The 19440-nt window shown below is 34.4% G+C and overlaps 1 protein-coding gene across 1 annotated transcript; it reads right to left on the minus strand.

The window, feature by feature from the left end:
* LOC131651297 (uncharacterized) lies at nucleotides 1–1567 on the minus strand. Its single transcript, XM_058920965.1, has 3 exons — nucleotides 1186–1567; nucleotides 510–946; nucleotides 1–27 (listed from the first exon to the last, which is right to left on the minus strand). The coding sequence occupies exons 1-3, from the start codon at nucleotides 1565–1567 to the stop codon at nucleotides 1–3; spliced, it is 846 nt and encodes a 281-aa protein (XP_058776948.1).
* Between the last annotated feature and the right edge of the window lie 17873 nt (nucleotides 1568–19440).

The raw sequence follows: 19440 nt of genomic DNA on the forward strand, positions 1-19440 counted from the left end.
TTATATTATGGTAGAATCAACAGCAACCTAATTTAATCAACATAGAAAAAAATTAAATCAGTAAGAATAAACATTGATTACATTAAATATAGATATATTATACATGTATTGAATCGTATTGGTTTTACATTCATCATGACAATACATTCAAAAAATTATTCGATGACATCCTAAAATGCACTGAACGAATCCCCACCGCTTAATTCTAAAACCGTTAAATTCTTCAATTTCTCCCTATTTTCTTTCCTCTCTTGCTTCATCATTTCTTCGAACTCCACCATCCTTTCAAAAAAGTGATTCGGCCAAGTGTCCACCTATTTTGTATGATGTGTCATCCACTGACATGTCGTAGCCGGAATAGGACACCCCAATTCCAAATAAACTTATACAAAATGGCGCGATCTTACATACCCGATACAAATGATGCATCCGAACGGGTCTATAGGTGGACGACTATGAAGTGGGAAAAATGTCTCTGAAAATCCAAATCTCGCCAGATCGACACACACCTTGTCATACACACTTGCTATAAGATGGCACATATCAGGGAAAGAAATCCACTTTGAAACGGGTGCGTGAGCGGTAAGATATGGAACAATGGCATCATGAATTTTATCAAAGATGTCTTTAGTCTCATAAATTCGGGTGTAAAGTTCCCTATGCATCGTCAATTCCAAAATAAGTGTTCGACGAACAAGAGTGTGATTCCATTCTCCTTTACCGAGTAAATTGGCAACGACTCGATACCCGCAGTTACCATCGGTCCCCACATCAACCATATTTTCAGTTATAAGGACGGTTGGAAATGTGTTGAACAACTTGATACTTTCGTGATGAGTCCGAAATATGTCACAAACAGTAAAGTTGCCCTCACAAGCTCTGAACCTTGAAACGTATTGGTTATCATTCAAAAGTTTCAAAAGTTGTTGCATTTCCGACCTAAGACCTTTTTTCACGATGTTAAGTTTGTAACGTTCATTGTATATCTGTGTGATATTTGAAACACTTCATGGCCTTTTTGTTTCAAATCGGTAAGTATGTTTCTCGGCGCAACTTTGATTATCGATAACTCTGAAATAGATTCCTTCTCTTAGGGATTAAGCTGACACACAATTGGATGCCCTTGTAGCTTGGTGTCCAACGCATGATTATGAATACCGCAAACGATAATAAAATGCCACAAACCATCAACCCTACAAGATACGCGCAATTTAAAAGGACATAAACATTTTCTCGATCCTGTGTCATCATGTTTAAACTTTTGAATTTTTGGAACATATTTCCCACCTCTCTCGCATGTCATCACAATAAATGCTTGCCTTCTACTAGTGCCATTGTCGGACCTTGCTATCACAATGCCGAAGCCAAGTTTACTAGCTTCAATTCGGTTCCACTCAAGCAAGTGTTGACGAGAAGTGAAAGTCATTTCATTTGTAAAGTCTTGTCGAACATCTATTGCTACGACAATCGTTTTAACATCGCCATTCACCTCATTTAGCATAGCATCTCCGTTGACCTCCTCTGGAACATCTACACCATCTCTGAAAATGTTATCGGGGTGCACCATACCTAACACGTGCATAAAACATGAATTCTGTTAAAAAAATGAATTCTGTAACAGACATGTTTTCGAATATGTACATCCGAAATAAGTTTGGTGGATTTTGGAAGTGCATATCCAAAGTGACGCAGTTTTCTTCTCCTACAAATCAGAACCAATTCAAGCAAATGAGAGATGAAATAAGGAGACTTTACCTTAAATTGTAGCTTTCTATGCTCTCTTTGTTATGATCAACCACTTGAAACTTGGTTTGGAGACGAAAAAAGGATTGGAATTGGATGAGGTTTTGGAGAGGGCTTTGGTTTTTTAGTGAAAGAAAATGAATGAAATAGTGATAGTAGTAACAATGTATAGAAAGGGTATTTTCGAAGACACATATTCGTAAATACCTGTGACATTTTAAATCTAACGTTTAAATAATAAAACGTTTGAAAAAGGTCATTTCTGATGTGCATATCCGAAAAATCTTGAAAATATGAAAAAAGATGTGTTCGAAGATGCATATTCAAAGGGTATTTTGGGGTTTTCGGGGGTGTTTTCACCTTATATGGGTGTACAAAGAGATTCTCCTCTTCTTACCCAAACGAGTTAAAAACCCTATATCAAACAAACTGCCTCTTCTCCAATCTTTTTGTTGTTCCATTCAACGTAATCTTGAGAAAGCCGAACAAAATAGAGAAACCGCATCTATTAACTAGAAAACAGTTATCAATGTGTTATCTAATGCAACCTTAATAACACTTTAAAAGTGTTGCATATGCATCAAATGATAAACACGCATGGTATTATTACACACAATAAGAATAAAATTTTACAATAAGTTGATTATGCTTGGCAATGTGAAAATCGAGAAATATACGTGAGGTGATATATGATTAGGGGTGCGCGTGATCAGTTATACCAAATCATAACCATTTTCAAATCATAACTACATTTATATCAAAACTGGTTATAAAATCGGTTATAAATTTGGTTAGGATTATATAACCGGTTTTTTAAGAAAATCCAATTTTAAAAATATTTTTTATTTTAAAAATTAAAATTTTTATTATTGAATTAAAATATTTGAATTAATTTTGGATTTTGGATAGTAACCAGATTATAACCGAATCTAAAAATAACTTAACTGGTTAATAATCATTTAATTATATCCAGATTATATGAATGGATAACCAACAAATAATAAATAAATCGATTAATAACCATTTAATTATATCCAGATATTTCAATTATACTCTTTTATTTACTATCACATTTTTCAAAATTGAATTTTTTTTGTACCCCTACATTAATTTATCGAAACACTTGATAAAAAAATTTTGATAATTAAATTTTAATTTTTTAATGTACCAGAATAATTGAAAAAGGAGTTATGGTAGAATTTTTTAAAATTTTTTATATACCGAAATACTTGAAAAAAAAAGTTTCGATAGTCAAATTTTAATTTACAAAGTTAATCAATGTGTTCCAGTAATTTTCAAATTGCTTACCAAAAGACTTAATTAATACGTTCCGATTGTTTTACAACTTTTTATTAAAGTGTTCTGGTAATTTATTTATTTATTTTCAAAATTTTATACTTTAGACAACGGTTTAAAACCATGACTAAAGTGATGTATTTTGTAATACAACATAAGCTAGAGTGTAGGCAATTAATTTAGACAACGATTATCTTGTGTAGTTAAAGTCTTCCAAAATTAAATTAATTATATTTTTTTTCAAAAGATAACATATTTTTTTCAAACATAAATTATTTATTTAAGGATATTTTAATCAAATTAAATAAATTGTAGGAGTAGGAGAATAATTGTTGGGGATATGAAGTAAAATTTTCATATGATTATTCTCATCGCATTAGCATCATTCACTAAGTTCACTAAGTCATCTTCTTTTTATTTATGAATAGGGATTGTGCACCATTGCACCAATATCACTTCTTTCAAATGAACAATGAGGGAAATCAATTCTAAACTTGTACTCTTAATCACAAATGAAAGTGGAAAGATAGTAGGTGTTATCCTCGGAGTGATTTTTCTTAAGGTTATGTTTGGGAGTTTGGAAGGGGAGGGAGGGGAGGGCTTTGAAAAGTAAGAAGAATTGGGTGAAAAAGATAAAAAGATTTTGGATAGGAGGGTTTTGGAGGGTTTGAGTTTATTTATAACACCAAAAACCCCATAAAATGGGGGAACTCAAAAATTGTATTGAAGGAGGGTTTTAGAGGGTTTTGAAGGGCTTGCATAAATTTTCTAAATATCTTCTATGTTGTTATAATATTCTGAAAATTAAAAATTTAGTAATGATAATGACTCTTTTATCATTTTAAACAAAATCATTTTTTTTAAAAATGTCAAATATTTTTCTATATTTTTTTTAAATTTCATTTTTGGATGCCTTCCCCCCCTCCCCTCCAAACTCCCAAACATAGCCTAAAACAAAATCTTAACCAGTCTTTTTCCAACAAATTTGCAAGGAGGAATTAAATTAGTCTCTTTACCAATGATTATTAATGAACATATATTCTAACCAAATGGAAATTTCCCATATAGTCCATATTTGAATTAGATGGAACATTTCATCATTTGATATCGTTGAATAACAAGAATTTAATGGCAATAGCACTTAATCTTGTCTCACATAATGCCAACCCCACCATATATCCAACTCATTATAAGCCAAAACCTAATAGCTATACTCTCCCTATAAAAGCCATTCAAGTCTCTTCTATCTTCTCCACACAAGACCACATAGCAAATCCAGATCATGAAGCTTCTGGCAATTGCACTTGTGTTTGTGCTAGCAACCACTTGTATGGCAAATGATAAAGGAAATTTAGTGTCACAAATGTTTGAAAATCATCAAGGCGTGGAAGGTGGTCGTAACAAACTCATTGATCAGAATAATCGCCATCGTCGGAAGAACTCTGGCAAGCCTGGTGGAACTAGCCGGTTTGGCATCAATGACGATAATGATCATCATTATATTCCTCGCAAGGATTATGGCACGCATCCTGGCAATGAATGAAATTGTCTCCCATGGTGAAGAAGATATGTATAATATAAGTGGTAGTGTTTGATTATAAATCGGTTTGAATAAATGTTTTATGTATAACCGTTTATATTTAAGTCCACATAATCTACTTTTTATATAAATAATAAGAGAAAATGGGTGATGCACTGACAGTGTAAAAAAATTTTACACTGTCAACCAATCACGACCATGAATCAGGACAACTCAGACTGTAATTTTAAAAAAATTTATATGACATGGCAAAACGATTTGTTTATTGGATGACAGTGTAAAACTTTTTTACACTGTCAGTGCACTACCTTTAACCTCAAATAATAAAATAATATTAAAATTATTTTCGTAGAAAATGTAAATTATCTTGACCATTGGATTTTATAAACTAGAGTACCCATCATTGCCATGTATTATGCTTTTGAAGATGATCTAGGAATGGTTGCTTCCTTCTTTGATTTACAATAGATCAAAGAGTCTTCTAGAGGATAAATATTTGTATAGAAACACACCTAAATTTATATTCTTATAAATAACTAATAAGGAGAGAAATTTTAAATTTATTTTAAATTTAATTTTTTTTTAATTGTAATTATGGGGTGATGATGATAATGGATGAGAGAGAGAAAAAAATTATTTTTATTTTTTAATTAATAAAAAATTGTGGTTGGTTGTTTGTAAAGTTATGTGTTATGTTTATTTCTATGCAAGCATTTTACCTTCCAAAGGAGATGCAAAATTCGCTCACTAATTTAGGTGTATTTGGGCATGTAGTTCATTTAGAATTCGAAAAACTTTGAGTTATATATTTGACTTAAATGACAAAAAATTATTTAATTGAGAGTTTGGAGATGTTGACTACGTTAGGGATAGAATTGAGAGAAAATTCACTAGTGGAAGCTCTCAATTCATAAGCAAAAATCTTATATCTTAGGCTAGTAAGAGACAAGCAACTATTACTTTATCTACTGCAGAAGCATGATACATCTTAGCTGCTAGTTGTTGCACAACTACTCTGGATGAAATATCTGTTGGAAGAGTATCAAATATGTGGCAGTAGTATTCCAATTTTCTGTGATAATATTGTTGCTATTTGTTTGACAAAGAATCATATTCAACATTCTAGAACCAAGCGCATAGAAATAAAACATCATTTTATTAGAGATTATATTCAGAAAGGTGTGATAGATATATTGTTCATTGATATTGATCGTCATTGATACTTTTGATATAATATAAGGAAAACTCCCACCTTAAAAAATTAGATGAAGGGTCTAATTGATTGGATAATTAGTTTAGATTTTCTAATTGATAAATATTGCTTCTTAATAGTTTGTAATTGCTAGCAATGGTTTTAAGAAGATTTGAGAAAAATATATTGAGTTGTAAAAAGGTTTTAGTGTGCGTGTTCATCGCCTTACTATCGCAAGATTTCTATTGCTTAATTTACATTCAAACTGACCAAATACAAGATAAAAATACCAAGTGCAAGATCAGACAAGCTTTCAAATCTTCAACTCCTTTTAATAAATTGATTTGTTTATTTTTACCTTTTCAAATAGGAACTTGATTACTTTGTTTTGAGCTTGCTTCTTGACTGATTATACTTGACTTATCTTTTTTATTTATTTAGTTGTCATCATCAAAACCTTTAGAAAACTTTAACTTGCATGTTACTTAGAACCACAATGTCCTCGTTATCAATCTACACCTCAATATTTTCAAATTATCAACGATCTTGTGTCATTTTCTCCATTATGTATTTGTTCTCTACCATTAGGATCGAATAAATTTTTTATTTCAAATACAACCCATGAGGTAAATACTTGTTAGAACAAGATTTGGTTTTGCATCCAATCCTAAAGTTTTGACGATAATATTACATATATTTTTTAGGTAACAATTTTGTATTCTAATGGTTTCTTGAGTGTGCAGATTCACTATTTTGATTGATTAAGGATTGCTATCCAGAAGATCATCAGAATCATCGTTAACACACGTCAGAAGAACTATTCCTTTAATTTTTAAAGTGACATCAACAGTTCTGAAGAATGTTGAATGCTCATCAGAAAAGGTTTTTGAAGCTGTTTTTAAAGATAAACTTTTATCAGATCAACAGTCAAGATTTCAAGGCTCATATAAGTTTTTTCTTCTAGCTCAGAAATCAAGACACATCGTTCAAATAAGTTGCTGCTTCAACTCTGAAGACTTCATTCTGACTCTAAAGACTAAACTCTCTTGGGACGTCTATGTCACCTGGTCTCTTCCATGCTCTAAACTACTTCAGATTGGAAGTACACCGCAAAGAAGAATGATCATAAACTTACACTAGAAGCTAAATAGTATAACAATACACTATCTTCTCCACTACTACAAGGACGTATGGTACGAACCCGATTTTGGTGTACTCTTTCTCCCCCACGTACTTTTTGGAGTCGTTACATCAGCTGCAAGAAAAACTACAACTTGTCCTTCTCAACTGTCATATTTATGAGACTATACATATGAGACAATATCCATTTGAAGATGCTGCCATTTTACATGCTACTCTAGCTATATTTTCAAACTCAGCATACAAACTTCAAAAAGAAAAAGAGAAATAAATATCATTAGAGAAATTGCTCTAAACACCACGTTATGAGAAATCCAATTCTTATAATATCTAGAACACAAGAATTGTTACTCATTAGATTGTGTTATTAATTGTTCTTAAGTTTTTGTTTACTTAGAAGCAATATCTTGTAAATATTTAATTTGTAAATCTGTTGAGATTTGTATTCCTCAAGTGACTAGGTTGTTAGTCTAAATACTTGAGAGGGCTAAGGTGTCTTTCTATACTCTTAGAGGTTGTGTGTAATTTTTCAAGATTAGTGGATTAAGTCCTTTTCTAAGACGAAATCACCTTGGTGGGTGGACAAGATTAGCCTTTTCTAAGGTGAACTTGTATAAACCAAACGTGTCAATCTTCCTTCATTTCTTATCTATCTCATTAATTATGGTGAATAGTTTTTCTAGAAGAAAAAGCTTTTAGAAAAATCAATTCAAACCCATCTTTCTTGTGTTTTTCTCAACCTTCAACTGATATCAGAGCTCCGGCTCTATTGTTGATTTCTATATGAAATACTTAACCATGTAGAGAGGTCAAGTGTGAGAAAAACTTCTAAATGGCTGCCGCTGCTAACACTCATGAAAGAGATAGTTACAATGTTAAACCTCATGTCTTTGATGGAGAAAGATTTTACTATTGGAAAGATAGACTAGAAAGTTTCTTTCTAGGATATGATATTGATCTATAGGAGATTGTCACAAATGGTTACGAAGCACCTGTTATTGCAATTAGTATTCCCATTCCCCTAAAAAGAATGAATGATGAACAAAAACATGAGTTCAACAATCATCACAAGGCCAGAACCATTATTCTCAATGTTATATCTTAAAATGAATATGAGAAAATTACAAATAAAGATACAACAAAGGGAATTTTTTATTCGTTAAGAATGACACATGAAGGCAATGCTCAAGTCAAAGAAACTAAGGCATTGGCCTTAATTCAAAAATATGAGGCTTTCAAGATGGAAAAAGAAACTCTTGAGTCTATGTTTCAAACCTTGGATACAAGACTCAGGTTTTTGGACAAAGGTTATATTACTGCTGATCATGCTAAGAAGATAATTAGAAGTCTACCCAAAAGATGGAGACCAATGGTCAATGCACTGAAGCTATCTAAAGTTCTGAATAACAAAACTCTTGAGAAGCTGGTTAGCTCTCTCAGAATTCATAAAATAGAGCTTGAATAAGAAGAGCCCGAGAAAAGCGGAAAATTAGTTATTCTAAAGTCTAGATCAGAAAGGACTAAGTCAAAAACGAACAAAGTCTTCCAAGCTGAAGAAGTGGAAGATTCTGACGATGAAGTTTTTGATGATGAAGATGAATTATCACTTATGTCCAGAAGAGTTAAGAAACTATGGTAGAAAAGAAAAAACAAATTTTTAGGATCCAGAAATATAGGAAATCATCCAAAAACATCTGGAAAAGGAAGATCAAGTAAAGAAGTTACGTGCTACGAATGCAAGGAGCAAAGACACTACATAAATGAATGTTCAAAGCTCAAGAAAGAAAGCACCAAAAAAGAAAACTCCAGAAAAGGAAGTTTCAGTGGCGAGAAGAAAGGTATCCACTACAACACGGAAGGGCTTTAAAAGCGCTTTTTATGGGCTTTAAAAGCGCTTAAAAGCGCTGTGAAAGACAGCGCTGGCGTAGGTAACAAAAGCGCTTCAGAAAGCGCTCTGGTAGGCCCCCCTATGAGAGCGCTTTTCTGGAAAAAGCGCTCTGGTAGGCCCCCCCTATAAGAGCGCTTTCCTGGAAAAAGCGCTCTCGTAGCCCCCCCTTTAAGAGCGCTTTTTCCAGAAAAGCGCTCTGATAGCCCCTCTATGAGAGCGCTTTTTCTGGAAAAAACGCTCTGATAGCCCCCCCTATAAGAGCGCTTTTCCAAAAGCGCTTTCGTATGTTGCGTTTTTTTTTTTTTATGCTTTTTTATTAATCTTTGGCAACGCTTTTACTAAGAAGCGCTTTAGTAGGTGGACCTTTAAGAGCGCTTTTTAAAAGCGCTGTCGTTGCTAAATGAGGTATTTTAATGTGCAGCCTGTAATTTATTCCTCCCAGTCGACCTGTAATATTTTCGACCTGTAATATGTTTTCAACCTGTAATATTTTCGACCTGTAATTTATTTTCGACGATATTATTTCAGCCATCAGTAAGACAATATATATACTAATATAATACCATTATAATATCCAAAATTATATATATACATCATTACAACATCAATAATATTATAGTTCAAATCGACACAAATCCTACATGAAAAATTGTTTAATATAAAATTGACATAAATCCTCTTTTATTTCTTCCAACTTAAGTCTCGGGTAACCAGCAGCACGGAATTCGTCAAGGTACTACAAAACAAAAACATAATATGAATGATATATTTAGTTAAATGTAATAAATTATATGAAATTATCTTAAGTTATAAATTCATACCGTGAGCGGAATCTCTAATTGATTCGCCTGAAGGATTTCTTTCATAAACCTCAAAACAAAGTATCCGCAATCGTAACTGTTTCGCTGTTGCGGACACTACATAGAAAAACAAATAAGATTCTATAGTTGTCTTGTTTTATCAAGTAGCATAAATATTATAAGCAAAATTGTGAAAAATAATATACCTGCACTTGGATCCAAGTAATGTTGTTAGATTTAGTCCGGGATACATGTGCGTCCCGTTGACTTCGGAACACTTGTATTGATCTAATTAACAAATATATAAAAGCATATGTTTAGATCAATCCCACAAATAAGTAAATATATAAATATACACGAATATATATTTAGAACGATCCCACTTACAAATCAACGATGTCCTTCATAGCCGGATAATTGGTCCATTCACCATTTACCGAATTCAGATAATACACGACTTCCCTTATAGGGTTGATAGCAAGCAGCAACCAGTGTGCTCTATAAATTAAAACAATAGGTTATATGAAAATTTTGCTATACACAAAAGAAACAGAGATTAGATGAACAAAGAATGAGAAACTAACCCTATTGGTCGGATATTATACGCCCAAAGATGCAGACTTTATGTATTGCCGGTGGACATGAATCTATCGACTAAGCGCTGTCTAACTGATTCCGGTTCCGAAGCAATTATCATTCCGCTGCAATGGGCGGAAGACACGAAACGGAATCTGTTAGACAATGGATTCCCGCGCAACACTCTGTCATACAACAACCTTAAATAAAAACATAATAAACATTAGATTATTTTCATTGAAATGTGTAAATAAATTATATTGTGGGACTAATTAAATAATATATCGGATGAGTGAATATTACCGGATGTATGAGTGCATATTACTGACGCCTAGTTGATCATGCCTAAAAATCTCTTCCAAGTCATCAATTGTAATAAGTGACTTGAATTCAATACCGAAGACACTTTCATCCATATCGATTTCACGTAAAGCACCATCCTTCAAATCGGACATATCAACCATTGTTGCGAGCGTCGACCGGTATCGAGGCACAAAAGCACCGCCTTTTTTTGTCGCGGGCTTCGGAGGACCAGTGGGTGGTACGCTACGAACTTGCTGCGTCACTTGTTGTGACTCCCGAGCGGATGCCTAAAAATCATATAAGTTAGGTAAAATATAAAATCATGCAGATTTAGATTCAGATTATATATTAACACTTTAAATGTACCTCTTTTAGTGATGCAACAGACTCCTCCTCCTGTAAAATCCCTTTACCCTTAATTGCGGGTTTTATAGGAGCAGTCTAAAATTAAAATGTAAAAAATAATTAATAAACGGTTTAGAATTGACATTTGAAAACTAAATGATTCATAATCGTTTTCAATATACCTCATCACTAATGGTAATGAGCTCCGAGGGCCATGCAACAAATGATCCTATTGCATATCGCAGCAATGTCGTCTCTGAGACCATGTCAGGTACCGGTAGCATCACATCATGATCTACTACAACATCCACCGATACTTTCAGGTGTCCATCCGGGAGCGGTCTATGGTGAAGTAAATCTCCCACAGTGTTGTGCACTTTTCCCTTGCCAACTACTCGATAATACGGTGCGGATAAGTATAGTTGGCAAGAAGAAATGCCCTAAACCAATAGTAAATATAAAGTCATTATCGTTGATAAAATAGAACAATTTGTAAGGAAAAAAAATTATAATTACCTCGGGAAATTTCCTTTGACAGTTGATACTAGCCTTATCACTAGTTTCTTTCACCGATAAAGTGTTGCACTTTTCTCTCATATACATCTCTTTATCTCTTTGCAATTCAGAGACTTGTGCTTGCAATTCCTGCAACTTTTGCAACACTTCTTCATTGGTAGGATTTCTTCTCCTAGGACTCTTGTAAAAAGAGGTTGGAGTCACACCATGACCCTTACCCCTCACCCGACCGGGATACTCAGGAGCATCTAGTGGTCTACTAAGTACGCTCCCCTCACCGGTGGATGCCGATTGCGACAAGGTCTCCTGTAATTCATTTACATTAAAAAATCATTTATATATTAAAAAACATTTGATTTAATTAAAGACACAGTATTATACTTACACATTCAGTAAAAACTCTCTGAACTTCGGGATCGACAGCTTGATTCTTGCCCACACGAGCTTCCCTCCACAACACATGTACAGGAAGTGAGGTTTCCTCACTTTTAGTCTCCTCTAACTATGCATTGACACAAATGATAAAATCGTCAAATAAAACACATTTAGACAATTAATTAAAACGCATTTCTATTTACTTACAATTTTATCCTCCAAGCGTGCATATCCCAAACGCCCTTTTTTGTATGGATATGCGGGTTTTGATGCTCTCGCGCTATTTGTGACACTCCTTTTCCGAAAATCTTCATCTCTTTGATTTACAAACTTAACCCAATCTTCTTCATCAATGAAGATCTCATACTTTTTTGGCCGTCCCGACGCCTCTTCAAGAAAGTTTCCATCTTTATCCTTAAGATAGTTATTTGTCAAAAAAGCTTTCCACCCTCTATATCTTTTTCCGGCCAAACTAAGTATGTAGCGTCTACGCTCATCTGGTATGTCAAAAGTCCTCTGCAAAAAAACATACGCATAGTGTGTTAGTATAAGTAATGTAAACAATTTATCGTCAAGATAATAACAACAACCATATATGGTATATACCTGAAGCTCTTCCCAAATCGCTTTTTTTTTTCGCATCCAAGTCTTCGCTTTTTAGATTCCATTTAGCTACGGAGACTGGAATATGCATACGAACAAGTGTACCAATGTAACTCGTCAAAATAGTATAGTTACATGTAAAGAAGTCGACAAACGGATACATGGTTCAAAAGTTATGTACAAAACGAGAATATGCACCAAAATTGAATAAGTACTATACTATTGATTAAAACAATCGGTACAAATTGAATAAAACAAATTAGTCGGAATATGTATACTATTACCTTTATCACTAACGTCTCTTTCTTTTCTTGGTAGGACTGTGTTCTACGCGTCTCTTAACAACGCGGACGGTTGGATTGATCCAAATACCCTCATTATGATCATTTCTAGTACAAGATTCATTCTCATTTTGATCGTTTCTTGTACAAGATTCAATGCCAACACCAATATCACCTTGATCTTCAATGTTTTCATCAACTATTTTGTTAGATAAAAGCACTATAGACCATTTCGTACTTGTCGGATCATTGACATAGAACACTTGTTTAGCTTGAGAGGCTAGAATGAAAGGCTCATCTTTGTACCCTACCCTATTGAGATCCACTTGCAAAAATCCTGACTTATCCATTCATATGCCACTATTATTTTCAACCCACTTGCAACCAAATACAGGAATCTGAAACTTCGCGTAATCAAACACCAAAATGCGCTCGATAACCCCAAAATATGACAAATTTGCAAATTTCGAATTTAAGTCATTCGCACTTGATATGTGCATTGCTTCAGCTACCAAGGTAACACCACTATTTTGCATAGTACTTTTATCATCCTGTTCTTTGGTATAAAATGTGTATCCATTAATAGCGTATGCGCTATAAGAAAGCACAATTACAGTTGGACCACAGGTTAAACATCTCAACCTATCTGTTACTGAAGCAGAATCTGAATGATACTTTGAATAAATATGATCCCTAAACCACGGTATGAAACTTCGATTGTGCTCTCGTACTATCCAGTTCTCATTTCTATTTGGATTTAAATCTCGGAGAACAACCTTGTGCATTTCAACATACGGCTCAACCTCAATCTCATTGTGCAGAACATACAAGTGCGCTTGATCCCGTTCGACCATTGATATTGTCACAACTTTATTTCCAATTAGCCTTTTTCCTTCTTTTTTTTCGACAATATGAGATTTGGGGAGTCCAATTGATTGAACATTTGACAGATATTCAGTACAAAACTCAACCGCTTCTTCAACAACGTATCGTTCGGCAATACAACCCTCCGGTCGACTTCTGTTTTTCACGTACCCTTTTAATATTTTCATATAACGTTCAGCAGGGTACATCCATCTCATATAAGCTGGTCCGCACAGTTGTGTCTCTTTCACAAGATGAACGACTAGATGAACCATTATGTCAAAAAACGAGGGAGGAAAATACATTTCAAGATCACATAAAGTAACAACTATCTCTTTTTGCAATGTTGGTAAGATCGCGGGATCGACCACCTTACTGCAAATTGACCTGAAGAAGAAACACAGCTTAGTTATTGCGCTTCTTACTTTTTCTGGCAGAATAGAACGTATACCTATTGGTAAAAAATGTTCCATTATAACATGACAATCATGCATCTTCAAACTCTTTAACTTGAGGTCTTTCATGGACACAAGTCTTCTAATATCTGAAGAGTAGCCTTCTGGAACTTTAACTTCACTGAGGAACTTACACAATGTTTTCTTCTCCTTTCTAGATAGAGTGTAAACAGCAGGTGGCAAATATGTTCGTCTTCCTTTCGTCACGGGTCCCAATTCAGTTCTCATTCCCATGTTTACCATGTCCTTCCTTATGTTAAGGCCATCCTTAGACTTTCCTTGTATATTGAGTAACGTACCTATGACGCTGTCAAATACATTTTTTTCAATATGCATAACATCCAGGAAATGTCTTACGTACAACGACTTCCAATATGGAAGTTCAAAAAAAATGGACTTCTTCTTCCACCCACCCTTGACAAGTGAATGTGCAAAAGGCTTGCCAAACTGAGTGCTCACATCTTTCACCTTTTCAAAAATTTGATCACCTGACAAAAAAGGCGGGGCTGTACCATGTTCGGCCTTTCCGTTGAATGCTTTTCTCCACCCACGATAGTGATGATTAGAATTTAAGAATCTACGATGGCCGAGAAAGACATTCTTCTGACAAAGCTCCAATCGTGTCGTATCGGTTTCATCTTCGCAAACGGGACACGCCTTTTGACCTTTATTGCTGCACCCGGATAGATTTCCGTATGCTGGAAAATCATTAATTGTTCTAAACAACATCGCCCTCAAGTTGAAACTTTCCTTCCTATACCCATCGTAAACCTCCACACCGTTGTCCCACAAAAACTTTAAATCTTCGATTAACGGTGCCAAGTATACGTCTATGTCATTCCCTGGTTGTTTAGGCCCAGAAATTAGCATAGATAACATCATGTACTTACGCTTCATACATAACCACAGAGGTAGGTTATAGATCATAAGAATCACAGGCCATGTGCTATGTGAGATACTTTGAATACCATGCGGGTTCATTCCATCAGTAGACAATGACAACCGAAGGTTTCTTGCTTCTTTTCCAAATTCAGGATAATCAGTATCAACTTTCAACCATTGTGGTGAGTCTGCCGGATGTCGCAACTTTCCATCAATAATTCTTTCATCTGCATGCCAAGTCAAGTGTCTTGAATCGGTCTCACTACAATACATGCGTCTAAATCTCGGAATTATAGGAAAATACCATAAGACTTTAGCAGGAGACAACTTTTTCTTATATCGAGGGGCACCACATTTAGGATACTCATTCAACGCTGCATACTCGTTTCGAAACAAAACGCAATCGTTTGGATATGCATGTATCTTATCATAGCTCATGCCAATAGAGGACAACATCTTTTTGGCTTCATACGTTCGATTGGGAAGAACATTATCCTCTGGTAGCATATCTTTCATAAGGGCTAATAACTCTGTGAAACTTTTATCCGACCATCCATTGTCCGCCTTTAAGTTGTACAACTTTAACACCGCAGACAATCTTGTGAATTTTGAACAACCATCATACAACGGTTTCTCTGCATCGCTTACCAACCTCTCAAACATTTTGGGACAATCCGCAGGATCTTCTTCAAGCGCTTCTACAATCTCTTCGACTCGATCGCAATCGTATGTGTCTGTGCAATCGTCGTTTGAAGCATACTTCCTATTACAACTCGACTCAGCATTCCCGTTACTTTTCTCACCATGCATTGTCCAACATGTATAACTTCTATCAATTCCAAACCGTAGTAAATGGGATGCCAACTTATTCCCGTCAAACTTACCCCCATAACAGCAACCCAAGCAAGGACACGGCATTCGAAGCGGGTCTTTGGAGTGCGCAACCACAAACTCAACGAATTCCCATACCCCTTTCTCGTACTCTTTCGACAATCGGTTTGAATTCATCCATGTCTTATCCATGTCTTAATTAAGCTAAACAAATGCTTCTTGGTTTCTCTATCAGGTACTAAGGAATTCTGTCAAGATAATAAATAGTTATCATCATAATAGAATACCTAATCAGAATACCTAATCAAAATACCCGATTTCTTAAAGAAGACATTACCTTATTTCAAGGTAATATAAGTCCACAAACCAAAAAATTGGTTGAGAGACACTAAATTGATATTAAAAAGAACCATAAACAATAAACTATAAGCAGAAAATAACAAACTATAAGCAAGAAGAAAGGGATAGTAACCTGAGTTAGACTTGATGTGGGAGATGGGTAGGTTTGAATCGGCGTTGTACAAGTAGAAACCAGAGACTTCAAAGTAACTGTAAAATTAAACACACACACACACGATGCAGTTAAATAATATGATTAAAATTATAAAGTCCAAGACCATTTTATAATTAACCTACTTCTAGGGATTTTACTAAAACTGTTTTAGCAAGCAATTCAAAGACAATAGGGATTTTACTGAAACTGTTTTAGCAAGCAATTCAAAATCCTACCATTGCACCATACTGATAATTGGAATAGTAAAAAACACAAAAGGATAAGTTCAACAAATCAAATAGAAGTAATTCCAAAAATTTAAATATTATTTTTCATATATCAAATGAAACATATCAGTTATTATTTTACCATATCCTTTTCAATTAAAAGCACTTCTCAAATTGTATTGGCATAATCTGAAAAAATGAGTTTGTTTCACCTCCAAAGTCTAATATAAATTCTTGCACTCATCCATATTTTCTTTCATCAAACAATGTGAAGAAACTAGAAAACCAAATCAAGAAATAGGCTACTAACCCTTAGCTAGTAGTACTTCTTAGATACACTTATCTAAACAAAAAACTACTACAAGAAATGATTCCATAAAAAGAATCTGCAGCAGTCACCCAATACATCGATTTAGACATTATTAAAAGTCCTATTCCTGTAGTAGTTTTTTATGATTATGAGCCTATTCCTGTTTTCAAACAGCATTTTCTCTGGATAAAAATGTGACCACTATCGCCTAATATTCAAATATTTTTGCCCCAATGAAATCATAGTAAATGAGTAAAGATATTAGTGTCTAGTAGATTATCGATCTCTACAACCAAGTGATCCATTTTGTACATCAATCATTATAAACTAAACTACTGGGTTTAACCCATAAAAAAACTAAGTAATTCAGTACAAGTTCTAACCTTCTAATGCATATAACGAGAAACTTGATGTATTAGATAGCATAAAAGTATTCATAAGAATCATAACTATTAACATACCTCTGTCCTATAGCGTGTATCAGCTGGTGGAATCTTAAGTCCGGCCTTCCAGTCTTGAGAACTAACATAGGAAAAACAAATAACAATAAGGATAACAGAACAACTTATTTCCTTTTGAAAGAATATAACCACTAAAATAAAGTTTCATCCAATAGTAGACTTAATAAATTTCATTGAGCTAATTTCCAAACTATAACAAACTCATAATAACGTCACTCCTTAATATAAAAAATTAGAATTGGAATAAGGAAGCAATAGCCAAGATTGAGCACAATATCAACTCATATTAGAATTGGAGTATAAACAATCAAAAGATTGCAAGGGTATAATAGGTTCAGCAAAAATAAAGTAATTCATATATCAAATTAAAGCACCAAAACCATGGTCTTCCACAAAAAAAGTAACCAAAGGATGCTAATTACAATGGTCAATTTGTGGATGATGGCAGTATTATGGTTTTTAATGGCTGAATAGCAATTTAAAATAGCATGATTATGCAGAGCAGCACCAACTTTAAACAATCAGAGCGAAAATCGTGAAAAGATGAGAGAAGATTTACCTCAAAATGAATTCAAAGTTGTTGTTGGTGAGAGGACTTGTAACTCCACGAAGCGAATTCGAGCAAGGTGAGATTTCTGTGAGTTGCAATTTTCCAATTCAGAAGAAATTAGGGTTACAAAAATGGGGCTAGGGTTCTTTCGTAAGTTGAATGGAGGATTTTCGTAAGTTGAATGGAGGATTTTCGTAAGTTGAATGGGGCTAGGGTTCTTTAATTTGCAGAAGCCAAGGGATTTTCGTCGAGAGAAAGAGGGAAGACAACAGTACTGGAGAAGAGAAAGTGACGAGAGCGCAAAACTAATTTCAGTATATTAATTTCAATTTTAATTAAATTAAGGCAACCAGAGCGCTTTAGAAAAGCGCTTTCATATATACCCACTATACCAGCACTTTTATCCCAAAAGCGCTTTAGTAGACAGCCCCCTATAAGAGCGCTTTCAAAAGCGCTTTCATAACCACACCTATAAGAGCGCTTTTTAGAAGCGCTTTCGTACCCCACCCTATAAGAGCGCTTTTTGAAAGCGCTTTCGTACCCCCCCCTTTAAGAGCGCTTTTTGAAAGCGCTTTCGTACCCCCCCTCTTTAAGAGCGCTTTTTGAAAGCGCTTTCGTACCCCCCCTCTTTAAGAGCGCTTTTTTTGCGTGTTTTTTTATTTTGTTTTAAGGGAAACCTATACCAGCGTTTTTTACTAAAAACGCTTTAGTAGGGTGCTGCTAAAAGACAAATTTGGCATAGTGATCGTGGCAACATGGGATGACTGTGACTCCAAAGCATCAGGATATGATTCTGATGAGGAGCATGCCAAGGTAGCATTCATTGCGACGACATTAGAAATATACACTACAAAAATTGACTCTGACTCAAAACATGTATTCTCTGAACTTTCTCGTGCTGAATTAGAATTAAATTTATCCGAAACTCTGAAAAGGTATCAGAAGCTTCAACTAAAATTCAAGAACCTTCAAAAAATTCATGAATGTGAAATTGAAGAGTATGGTAATCTAGAGAAAGAAGTTTCTGAATAAAAAGGAAATATTTTCATTTTGGAAAAGGAAAATGATTTTCTAAATAAAAAATGTTCTAAACTTGAAGAAATTCTTTCTAAAGCCCCTCCATCTTCTGAAACTATCATATATAAATATGATTAGGAATTTCAGAAATTCTAACAAGAACATAGACAGAGGCAAGATGGCTTCAATGATCGATGGTGTTAGTCACAATGGAAAAAGAGGAATTGGTTATGATTCTTAAGATGATGATTAGAAATCACCTAAAGAAAACCAACCCCATTTTCCTTTCTCCTATTTGTATATAGAACCACAGACACAAAAAATTATTGATGCACGTAAAATCAAGTTTTTCAGTAACTCTGGGAAAACTAATTTAAAAGGGCCCAAAAGATTCTGGGTACCAAAAGATAAAATAGTGTATGTTGCAGATACCCTATGTAGCAGAGTCAAAACACCAGTCAGGGTACCTGAACTCTGGATGCTCGCGTCACATGACGGGAAGAAAGCATATGTTCCAAACGGATACAAGGAAAGCTATGACTTGTCCTTCTCAAGGGTCATTTTTGTGGGACTATATATATTAGAAACTCTTCATTTGAAGATGCTATCATTTTAAGCGCTACTCTAACTATATATTCAAAATTAGCATACAAACTTCAAAAAGAAAAATAGAAAGAGAAAGAAAGATCATTAGAGAAATTATTCTAACACTTCGTTGTGAGAAATTCAATTCTTAGAATTCCTAGAACACA

This window comes from Vicia villosa, linkage group LG2, assembly GCF_029867415.1.
Source record: "Vicia villosa cultivar HV-30 ecotype Madison, WI linkage group LG2, Vvil1.0, whole genome shotgun sequence".
In the NCBI taxonomy this organism is placed as follows: Eukaryota; Viridiplantae; Streptophyta; class Magnoliopsida; order Fabales; family Fabaceae; genus Vicia; species Vicia villosa.

Bases quoted from the DNA above. Each gene is read 5' to 3' on its own strand.
- LOC131651297 (XM_058920965.1), bottom strand. From the start codon at position 1,567: ATGGTGCACCCCGATAACATTTTCAGAGATGGTGTAGATGTTCCAGAG. The intron at 947-1,185 runs GTTTGTGGCATT...TCGTGAAAAAAG, and splicing joins CGTATCTTGTAGGGTTGATG to GTCTTAGGTCGGAAATGCAA. The intron at 28-509 runs GTGTGTGTCGAT...TGATTAAATTAG, and splicing joins TAGCAAGTGTGTATGACAAG to GTTGCTGTTGATTCTACCAT.